The 11,966-nt window shown below is 33.4% G+C and overlaps 1 protein-coding gene across 1 annotated transcript; it reads right to left on the reverse strand.

Annotated features, from left to right (window-relative positions):
* Nucleotides 1–7,103: 7,103 nt before the first annotated feature.
* LOC149497649 (uncharacterized) lies at nucleotides 7,104–10,468 on the reverse strand. Its single transcript, XM_089719242.1, has 8 exons — nucleotides 10,244–10,468; nucleotides 9,999–10,150; nucleotides 9,780–9,957; nucleotides 9,432–9,661; nucleotides 9,280–9,332; nucleotides 9,032–9,222; nucleotides 8,298–8,549; nucleotides 7,104–7,634 (listed from the first exon to the last, which is right to left on the reverse strand). Exons 1-8 carry the CDS (start codon nucleotides 10,466–10,468, stop codon nucleotides 7,104–7,106), a joined length of 1,812 nt encoding a protein of 603 aa, XP_089575368.1.
* Nucleotides 10,469–11,966: the final 1,498 nt, after the last annotated feature.

The following is an 11,966-nucleotide window of genomic DNA, read 5'->3' on the forward strand; positions in this document are numbered from 1 at the left end:
ATTCCAAATAATGGAGAATTTAGCCATAAACATACATAAAATAGAGCTAATAAAAGACTATGTATGTCAAGCCTATTCATTTGGATCTTTATTAATCCATCACCAATTATAAAGAAAGGAAAAGCCCAAGATGAGATAAGAAAGGACGGGACAAGAAAATCCCAAGAAAGGAGGCCCAAAAAATGAAAAAAAGAAAGAAAGAAAATAAGCATAGTATATCCCCTAAACCTAAGAAAAAGAAAAGAGACAAGTTAGGATATTGCCTAACCTTTGAAAAAAAGCAAGAAATAAGGGTTGGGCTATTGCCTAACTCCACTCCAAAAAAATGGAAGGAAATACCACTTAGGCGATCCATAACCTTGTATAAACACATAAAGCAACCACATACCCACTAAAGGTTACCTCAAGAGATCTCATACCTAGAAATCCAAATGTAAGTAATCGCCTATCACATTTACTGAGGAAAAATCTCCATACATTTTATGACATCTTACACAATGCTTTGATTTGATTGGAGGCAGCTCACCAACTTACACAACTTGCAGCACTTGCACAAACTGCATAGCGAAAGAATCATGAATGGGGTAACCTTCAAGCAATACAAACTCTATAAATAGGGGAAGCAAAAGCCATTTATAGAGACCCTCATTCGATAGAGAGAGTTAAATAGATTTGTTTCATTTTTTTCTTCATTTTTATAATATTAGAGGTTAGGAGAAGAAGGCATGGACCAATAGAATCACAAAGCTTAAATAACACCATACTCGATCCAAGATACCTATGTTACTATCTTTCATCATTTTTAAAAGCCTGGTTATTGTTTGTTATTACCGTCTTTTAATTCAAAACTTATTTATAATAACCTATCTGTAATTTTGTTCCCTTTATTCTAATAAGATATGGATTTCCTTTTGGTTATTTATCTTGCTTTATCTATAATGAGTGAGTAAACCAACCATACTGGTGATGGATTAATATTTATTACTACCGAAATGTTTAGGGACTGTAAAGAATTGAATCATCTATAATGTGATATAGATTTCTGATCCAATTTATGCAAGATAAATGCTTGTAATGTAAAGTTGGGCCCCTTTATTTACATTATATTAGATAGACGAGTGAAGGATCGAGACTTGAAGTACAAACATCTGAACCACATAAATTGAGCATTAATTTTATTAGTAGACATAGATTAAGACTAATGTTAAAAGAGGAGACCTTAACTCATAAGGTGCATGAGAGTGACCTTGCGTCTATTATTAGTCATCTACCTTGAGAGAGTTAACTAACTTAATAACACTTCGCCCTTCAGAAAATATATCACTAGGGGTTTAAATCACATCGCTCGCTTCTAGATTGTAATATGATATGTCTATCACTGGAATACTCCCTTATATACAAGAAAATTGTAAAAAGAAATCTGACTTTAGTTTTTGCTATTTAACTTCTTTAATTTTGCTATTTACATTCTATTATTTAATTTCTTTTAATTATGCCTTTTAATTTACTACATTTTAATTTATGCACTTTAATATTATTTACTTTAATTTTCAGTCCTTATTTTATGCAAATTAATTTATATTCTTTTAATTTATGTCTTTTTAATTTTATGCCTTAAAATTCTGCTTAACTCACTAACTAATCGATTCAGCCTAATAATTTAGTGATCACAAGTACATAATACTCAATCTTTCTAATCCCTATGGAAATAATATATTTTTATACTATTCGCAAGACTCAGTAATACTTATGGTAATAAGAATTGTAGTACAGCCACACCTGGCAGCCAACAAGTTTCAAACATCTTTGTCAAAAGCTTTTGCATAAGTATGGTGATTTTATTAGGGAAAGAATTTGGAGTTAAAGTCTTTAACTCCTAAAGTTTAAAAATTTTCTCTGGACTGTGTTTAGTAATATCTTACCTACAAGGTCTAGACTTTTTGAGAGGCATATTGATGGGCACATGTTTTTTTTTTTGACCATGGTCTTGAAGATGTAGATCATATTTTGCTATATTGCTATATGGCTAGTAATTTATGGGAAGCTAATGGTTTTATTATTCCTCACCATGATCTCTCTTTCAAATATTATTGTTTGTAGATTTGAGAACAACATGACAAGGCTAAATTGGTTTTATTTGGTATTCTCTCTTAGAATATGTGGTAGTCTCGAAGTAAATTGTTTTGGCATAATTATCTAGTACCTAACTCTCTCCTTAAAGTCTCCTCTTCCCTTATGTTACAAACCCGAGCGTCAATCTATTGACCTTAATTCTTTGTTGCTTGCTTGTCCATAGTGCTCCTATTGTAATGCCTACTTATCAGCTTCTTATGTCGAGTTCTTTATCTTGGACTGCCTTCACTAATGGTGTCCTATTTTAGGACATGAGAATTTCTGGTTTTAGGACTGTGTTAGAAGATGAGGAGGGGAGGGTTTTAATTGTTGTTTCAAGCTGGTTTCTAGGGTGTCTAGTTTCTGATTTGGTTAAAGCTATGGATGTTCATTCCTCATTACAATGGTTAGAAGAAAATACGGTTGGACGAGGTTGTCTGCATACAAATTTTCAAAGTATCTTAATAGCTTTTTTTTTCTTCTTCTTTGAATCATTCTTCGTTTGATCTTATTATAATATGGTCGTGAGCCCACACCGATGGAGGTGTTTACTTACACGCACACAAAGGCCCACAATGGAAATATGTTTGTCGACATGACATGCGGTAAACATCAATGTAAGTAACAATGAAGAATATTTACATTTACCTTCTAGCCGTCTCTTACTTGTACAAGTTCAATATAATAAAGCTTGCAATTGCATTGATTAATTAAATTGTTATTTTCAGGAGAACTACAGTACAGCTCGCGAGCGTGCTGTTTCTTCTCAGGCTGAATTTGAAGCTGAGTCAAGAATTGATGAGTTAGCACTTTATCTGGAGGCTGTAGGGGCGAAAAGAAGAGAAACGTATATGGCATTGAGTCTCAGGCATCACAATTTTACTGGGGCTCAGCATCGTACGCTTCTGCAATCGGCTTAGGACCACGGCCTGACCATAGCACCGAGAAGATTACTGCATTATGGGCCCATGTTGATGAGCAGGAGAGACAGCTTGCATAACTTAGAGTGCATGTCATACGGATGTCCGGTCAGCATGGTGCTGGTACATCTTCCTCTGATCCTCCGCCTGCTACAAATCAAGATGTTTCTACAGCTCTGCATCAGCCACTACCGTCTCCTCTTGATCCCGATACTGCAGAGGATACCTTGGTCACTTCTGTCGATACTACGACACATCCGGCAGATACTCCTCCCGGCACTACGACATAGGATCGTGCAGACGACCAACCTCATAGATTTGATTTTGGACCTTTTTAGCTATTTTTGATTTTTTTCATATTTTGTATAGTACATTACATTAACAATTCTATTTTTATATTAATGTTATTGTGTTGTGATCTTGATGATGATCCTTCTAATTGTGAGATATATATATATATATATATATATATATATATATATATATATATATATATATATATATATATATATATATATATATATATATATACTGGATTTTACGGGTGCAAAAAATTATGGTTTTTGATATTATTAAAATTTTTTTTTCTGTAATTATATTTTGTGACGGATTTGCGATCGACGTTCCTAATTGCAGCCGATACTATCTGCGACCAATTTGTGACAGACTTTCAGAAATAAGACACGACGAAAATTAGCGACCGATATTTATAATTTTGCGATCAATTTTTCGGTCACAAATTAGCGATTGCCTAGTATATCGATCGCCAAAAATTTTGCGATGAGCACTTTTGCGACTGATTCTAATATCATTAGCGACCGATTTTAATTATTTTGTCGGTCTCAAATTGCCAAATTTTTTGTAGTGTTATTGATTATTGTAAGGCATTCTTTCTCGCTATTTGAATATCAATGCTCAATGGATTAGGAGACCAGCAAACTCAAGGGCTCATAGTCTAGCTAGAACATCTTGTTATGCTAGCCTCTAAGTATGAGACTCTATTCCTACTTGTCTGTATTCTTCTTGCTATGGTTTGTGAAGTAATCTTTTCTTTGAAAAAAAATATTATGAAGAATATAAATGTTAATAATATTATTTATTTTTCCATTTGTTTTTTAGTTATTATACAAGAATGTCAATAATAATTTAATTTTAATATTTTTTAGAGTTTTTATGGATAATGAGATTTGATAAATTATTTTTTTATATTTTTTGAAGTGCATTTTCATTTTTTAATATTATTTTTAGTTATGATGTAACTAATGTTTTAATTTTAATTTTTTATGAGTTTTTATGTGTGGTTAGCTTTAAAATAAAAGGACTATTAATAAATTAATTTTATTTAATTCTATTAATTTTTATCGTCCATTTTTATTTTTTTATTTATTATACTTTAAGTAATAAGCAAAAGAGTTAGATTTTATAACAAAAAGTAAATTTTAAATTGATATTAATATAAAACCTTTGATTTTTCTCTCCTCATAAGTATAATCTTTGGTTTATTGGTATTGTATATAACTCAATTTCGTTTGTGTGTTAAATCAACATGGAGTGCTCCTTTAATGAGTCTAACAATATTAAAGATGATGGTATTCAAGATCTTACTTCTATAAATAAAATTCTTGTTGAGGAAGAGATGTTCATGAGTAGGATGAACATTAAAAAATTGTTACAATATGCAAAGGAGTGGTTTTCATGTACATTTATTTTTAACATTTGTGTGTTGAATCAATATGGAGTTTCTTTAATGAGCTTAATAATAATACAGAGGAAATGGTGTTTAAGATTTTACTTCTATGGAATATATTCCTATTGAGGAGGAGACATTCTTGAATAAGATGAGTATAAAGATTTGTTACAACATGCAAAGGAGAGGTTTTTCTATATATTTATTTTTCATTATTATGAAGTTTCTTTGATCAGCTTAACAATACAAGAGTTGATGGTTTCTTTCTTTCTTTTTTTTTTTAAATGATGGAAATGAACATATTATTAACTAGAAATCAAATTTGGGTAAGTTACACCACAAATGTCATATTTATATGAATAAGATTCCTATGAGGAAGAAATGTTTGTGAATATGATGAGCATTAAAGATCTTTTACAACATGCAAATGAGAGGTCTCCAAATCTTATATGGAGCTCATTTTTTGATTTTTTTTTATTATTTTGTTTTTTTAACATTTTTTATTTTTCTAATATTAATTTTAGTTATTATATAATAAATTTTGTAGTTATTTAGATTTAAGTTTACTTATTATATAATTAATTTTTTAGTTTTTTTTTTTTTTGAATATTTAAGATGATCTTAAGTAACCTTTCAATTTCTCTATTATTAATTTTGGTTATGCAACTTATTATATATATATATATGCGCTGAAGGAGAGAAAACATGCAAGTTGAAATTGCATCTTATTCATTTGCATAACACCAAATTAATTAATTAATTTGAATCTTCTGTATTACATGTATAAGGGGCTTATAAGTAGAAAAAGGGAAGTTGGTTTATTGTCACAAGCAGAAGTAAAAATTTCGATAAAGGTAATTATTAATTTTTATTTTTATATAAAATTTACAGTTTACAAATTATTAGTTATTTTATTTCAAATGAAAAATCGGTGTATTTTTTTAAAATATCAATCAAAACAAAGGGCATAGCTTTAGAAGTGATTTCTGAGTTCTTTTCAATATTTCTATGCCCGTATATCCAATCTATAAATGTCAAGATCTTTGAAGCTGTTGATAGAAAAGGTGTTGATATTATTAATCCATTTGTTGCTTGGATTTAATTTGACCTCTTCAATCTCTTATCTGTTTATGGACATTTGGGCTAAAAAGGATGTGCATTTCCATTTTTCAGCTTTGCTGGTTTCATGAACATTTCTCAGCTCAAAGGTACATTTCATTTGTACCTGGACTTAGGTGTTTTAGTTTATGATTTTTTGGGCCTTTGGTTTATTGCGTTATTGTTGTATTATAGTTTGGCAATTAACTCAATTCATGCAGATCAAGTGGGTGTACACATTTTTTTTTTTTTTCTATATAGTTTTGGATTCCAAGAACAGTGTAATAGATAATGTAATACTAATGAAAACAATAATTTATTATTGTGTTTTTTTGTTTTTAATTTCTATCTTTTTGAAATAAAATGAATTGAAAAGAAAAAAAAAAAAAAAAGCAAGGTTCAGTTTTATGCTGATTATTTTTATTTTAAACAATTTATAAATTTTATTGTGATTTTTTTTTTCAAGCTACGAATAATTTTAAATCTAGAAATATTATTTAGATTAAGCTTGAACTTAACTTCTCAAGTTTACATAAAATAAATAATTTTCTAAATTATTGAAATATAAAAAAAATCAAAATTTTAACTATTTAAGTTTTTATTGGAATTCTAATTCATAACTATTTTTATTGAAATTGAAAAAAAAAAGTAAGAAATAGAATTAAGTGAAGTCTATGATATATGGACCTAAATATGCAAGCCCCTCCAAGCAACAACAAGCAAAATTTGAACTAAGTTTTTATTGTATAATTGTTGCTATTAATTGTTTTAATTAAGTAATTCTTTATATGGATAATATAATTTCAATGTATAATAGAGAAAAAATATATTTTATATGTAATTATTAAATTATAATTAAAAATATTGACAATAAAAGAACCTACGTAACGCATGAGCCTTCATCTAGTTTTGTATAGTTTTAAAGTGCATTTTTCTATTTTTCAAATACTCCTTTCAGTTATCATGTAAGAATATTTAATTTTAACATTTTTAGAATTTTTATGAGTAATAAACTTTAATAAATTATTTTTTGTAGTTTTTAAAGTGTATTTTCTATTTTTTATTAGTGTTTTTAGTTATTATGCAAGAATATTAATAACAATTTACTTTTAATATTCTTTGGAGCTTTTATGAATAGTATTTTTTTTAAAACAATAATAGAACTCTTAGTAAGTTAGCTTTATTTAATTATACTGACTTTCTATCTTTCTTTTTATTTGTTATACTTCTTTTTTTTTTTTTTTTTTTTTTTGTGACAAAAGGGATAATGCTAAGCACTAAAGGAACTATACACAGTTCCTAGGGAAAGAAACCCCACTCATATCATGAAGAAACCACATATCCAGCCCCGCCGGAGGAACATCCAAAACCTGGAAGCCAAGACTAGAGGAATAGATTCGCCAGATTGGCAAAGTGGTCAGCAGCAAAATTTGCTTCTCGGTACACTTGACTAACTCGACAACCCACGGATGCCGAAGAAAATCTTTCACAACAGCTATCAGCGTCCGGAGACCGTTATGAGGAAGGTCGGGCTTGGGAAGAAAACTCACCACCATCTCATTATCACATTCAATGAACAAGTTTCTGACTCCCAAAGACCACGCCAGCTTTATACCCTCAAACTTAGCCCATAGCTCAGCATGAGGAACTGAGCAGAAACCAACGTTCATCAAAAATCCCTTAATCCAATTCACATTACTGTCACGCAACAGTCCATCACCATAACCTCTAAGTCCTTTGACCGACCCATCAGAGTTGAGCTTGCAAAAACCCGTAGGCGGGCTGGACCAAGCAATCCAATGAAGAGATCGTAGGAACTGTAAAACATAGAACCAGGAATCAAGTTGATAGCAGCATAAGCTCGAATGACGAGGCCAGCAACTGTACTATGATCATTGGAAAAAATTACTTGGTTCCGTCGATTCCATATTTTCTAACAAGCAATGTCAAACAGAAGAAACCAAGATAAACCATTTCCAAAAGTAAACCTGCACCTCAGATTGCATCGAATCCATTGCCCAACAGGGAGGTTAGAATTTAAAATTTCTGGCCATGGCATCGGAGGACTGAGAGCCATTCAAAGATTTTGAACAAAATTGCTATCTCTGAGGATGTGAAGGGTAGATCCAGAACCCCCTATATATAGGTCACAGTCAGGAGATGGAGAAATATGGCGCCTGTACCTTTCTTCGTTTGAAAGAAGACGATTGTGAGTAGCTAGCCAGAGAAAAATACGGACCCTCTGCGGCCGCACCATTTCCAAATACACTTCCAATCTACTGCGGTATCTTGATCGAAGTTCCCAACCAAGAACTCGTATGCTGTTTTCACTGAGAATAAGCTAGAGCTAGTAAACCGCCAATAAAGAGAATCAGGCACCTGCGAACTAGAAGGTGGAAGCACAGCCGCCAACCAGTAAGGATCAATGTGGGAAGAAGGTGGGAAAATTTGCTCCAATTCCAATTTCCGTTATCACCAACATATGAAGTAACAGGTTCCTTAACCCACTCACGCGGAATAACAGCAGAAGCATAGTCCAAGGTAATCACCCCTTCTGGCAACCATTTGTCGCTCCAAAATTTCACAGTTAAGCCATTCCCCACTATCCAGCCGACACCTTCAAGGATCTTAGGCCCGTTCGCAACAATACATCGCCAAAGAGGGGAACTAGTTGAACACTTCACAACCATATCTCGAGAAAGCATACTAAAATTGTATTTATTAACAATGACCTGAACCCACAGAGCATTAGGGTTATTTAGGATACCCCACCCTAGTTTTAACATAAAAGCATTGTTTAAAGAAACCAAGTGACAAAAGTCTAGACCCCCTAGCTGCTTAGGAGAACGCATCACTTGCTATGGGATCAGAGGTACTCGCCTAGAACCAGTGCTCGATCCCCAGAAAAAGCTTATACATATTTTCTCAATCTGGTTACACGTATGAGTGGGAAGTCTCGTTGTTTGCATGGCAAATTGAGGCATGGTGGAAATAACCGACTTAGCAAGGGTCACCCTGCCGGCCATAGACAGGTGAGGAATGGACCAAGCTGCTAATCTCTTATTAGCATTCTCGAGGATATAGTTGTAGGTACTTATTTCAGTCGATCGTGAAGGAGGGGAACACCATGGTATCGCCCAAGATTATCTTTATAGCCTAGAAAACCACTCAACTTTTGTCTGTCGCTTGCAATAACATTTCTGAAAAAAGATACTTGAGTCTTTGCCTTGTTTACTTTCTGCCCTGAGCAGCTGCAAAAAATCTCAAGAACCCGGTTTGTATTAGAAACCTGACTTTCTGAAGCTTGCACCAGGTCATCCGCAAAAAGGATATGAGATAACAAAGGCCCTCTTCTAGAAGATTTAATTGGTTTCCAATACTTTGCAACCACTGAAGTCGAATAAGCTGAGACAGGCAATCAAGCAGAGCACAAACAAGTACGGATTTAGGGGATCACCCCACCTGAGACCCCTAGAAGGAACAAACTCGGAGGTTGGGGATCCATCCCAAAGAACCTTCATTGTGCTAGAGGAAACACAGTTCATGAATATAATCACCACTCCCGGCGGTAACCCAGCATCGTAAAGGGTCTCTTTCAAAAAATTACAACTGACCGATCATAGGCGTTTTCTAGATCAACCTTAATTGTCATGTCCCCACCTTTCCCTATCTTCTGTTTCATGGTATGAATGACCTCTTGAACTACTATGATATTATCTGTTATATGTCTTCCAGGAAGAAAACTAGTCTGGGTTGGACTAATGATAAGAGGTAAGATTGCTTTTAGCCGGTTAGCTAAAATTTTTGTGATAATCTTGTAAGAAACATTGCACAAGCTGATCGCCTGAACTGCAAGAGAGAAGAAGGATTCGGAATCTTCAGGATAAGAACTAGAAGAGTGGCATGTACAGCTTCTTCCCATAAAAAATCGATCTTACTTCTCTGAAAATAGAGGTGCCAACCTGACTCCAGCATTGCTGAAAGAAACCCGCATGAAACCCATACGGCCCGGCCGCTTTCCATGGCTTCATCTCAAATAAAGCTTTTTTGACTTCATCAATGGTTACCTCTTTATCTAAGTCTTGGGATAACTCACCAGGAATACATGGGAAAGCTCCTTGTATTGGGAACAAGATGGACCTGCAAGACTCAGCAGAATAAAGGTTAGAGAAAAAACTAACTGCATATTTCGAAGGATATTTTGATCTTCAATCCAATCTCCATTCTCTCCTTTTAGAGCCTCTATTCGATTTCTCCTACGCTTGTTAATAGTCTGAAGGTGAAAGTAGGATGCGTTCCTATCCCTATGCATCAACCACTTAGCTCGAGACTTCTGATACCATAACAACTCTTCTCTAAATTAGATAACTTCCAGATTGCTTTAAAGCTTGGACTCTAGAATTTGGAGGGATCTAGAGTGGCCCACTTCCGAATGTTGTTGAATACCCTCAATACGCGCAATAAGACGTTTCTTTTGGTTGAAAATGTTCCCGAATACATCCCTATTCCAAGTTTTTAGGCAGTTTGAAAAATTGGAAAGAGATGTCATGACTGAATCATTAGCTTCCCAATTACTAGCGACAAAACTTGAGAAATGTTCATGGGAGAGCCACGAAGCTAGAAATCTGAAAGGGGGATTAAACTGCTGCATTCTCGACTTCCTAAATAAATTAAACAAGATTGGTTAATAACAAAAGGAGTTAGATTTTGTATAATGAGTATGTTGAGATGTGATTCAAAGGTTGACCGGATTTTGAGGACTTTGTTAGCGGTTTCCGAAAACTTGTGAATTTGTTTTTTGGTCAATTTCTTAATTAAGATCTCTTGCTAATAAATCTTTGATAGGCTTAGTGGATTTCCGAGATTTTTATTTTTAATTACAGTGTAAGACTCTATATATATAGGCACATCATAGCTACTTCTAATGTGGTTAGTCAAGAAGTAATAAAGCATTTGCAGCTTTAATCTCATTTTCTCTTCATGCTATCTATTTTTTTTAATATCTTTTCCAAACAAATTTGGCATCAAAACCTAGTTGGTCCATTTGGACTATTGAGTGAGAAGTGAAGCTTGGGTCTGTTGGGTACTAAGTGAATACTTCTTTTGGGTACTAAAGGGAAATACGAGAGTGAGTGTTTTTTTACGAAAATGGCAGTAGCTGGTTTTTTTTACTCAGCACCACTCATACCACTTTTCAATGGTGAGAAATATGATTGGTGGAGCATCAAGGTGAAGACCTTGCTTAGATCGCATGAGCTATGGGACTTAGTAGAGTATGTGACGCGGAACCCTATGGAAATTAATTCTAAGAACTCTATGACAAGATTTGGAATAGATCAAAGATCAAACTAAACTCCCCTTTATGGCACCCAAAAGCTTAAGGAAGCAAGAACACCAATAATAGAGTAAAGAAGAATAAGATAAATGCCATAAGTAAATTGATAAGTTTACCTTGATTCTTGATGCAATTAGAGGAAATCAATCTCACAATCACTCTAATCAAAGAACACGCCAAAAGCATGAACAAATCTGAAGATTTATTAATTCATTGAATTGATTTGTTTAACAACATAACAAATCTATTTATACTAAAATCTAAAAACCTGATCCTTAAAGGATTTAGAATAACTAATCCAACTAAGGTTAAGGATAAGGATTAACTAATCTAAACCAACTAAGGATAAGGACTAATTAATCCAATCCAATTAAGGATAAGGAATAACTAATCCAAAGAAACTAAGAATAAGGAATAACTAATCCAAACAAACTAAGGATGAGAAATAATTATTCCAAACCACCTAAGGATAAGGAATAATTAATCCAAACCAACTAAGGATAAAAATAAAAGGGTTGCCCAATTTATTGGTGGCCCAACCCATTAACAGCATTACAACTCAAAACTAATACAAATGAGCTAACTTATCACGCCAAAGTTAGGCTCTAGTATGGCCAGGGCATGCCACACCATCAACATATTCCTCCAATAATGTAAGAAGCCTAGGTGTGCCTTCAATTTCCACACAACAGTTGTTGAAAGCAAGATCATGAAGCTCGTGTGTAATTTGGTCTTGAACATATAAGGACATGGCTGCCCCATATCTCTTTGTATGACTTCTTGTAATTGGTCCACTAGGAAGCACCAACAGATC

The sequence above is a fragment of the Jatropha curcas genome, chromosome 3 (genome assembly GCF_041381405.1).
Source record: "Jatropha curcas cultivar XTBG-Jc1 chromosome 3, XTBG_Jcur_1.0, whole genome shotgun sequence".
NCBI lineage: Eukaryota > Viridiplantae > Streptophyta > Magnoliopsida > Malpighiales > Euphorbiaceae > Jatropha > Jatropha curcas.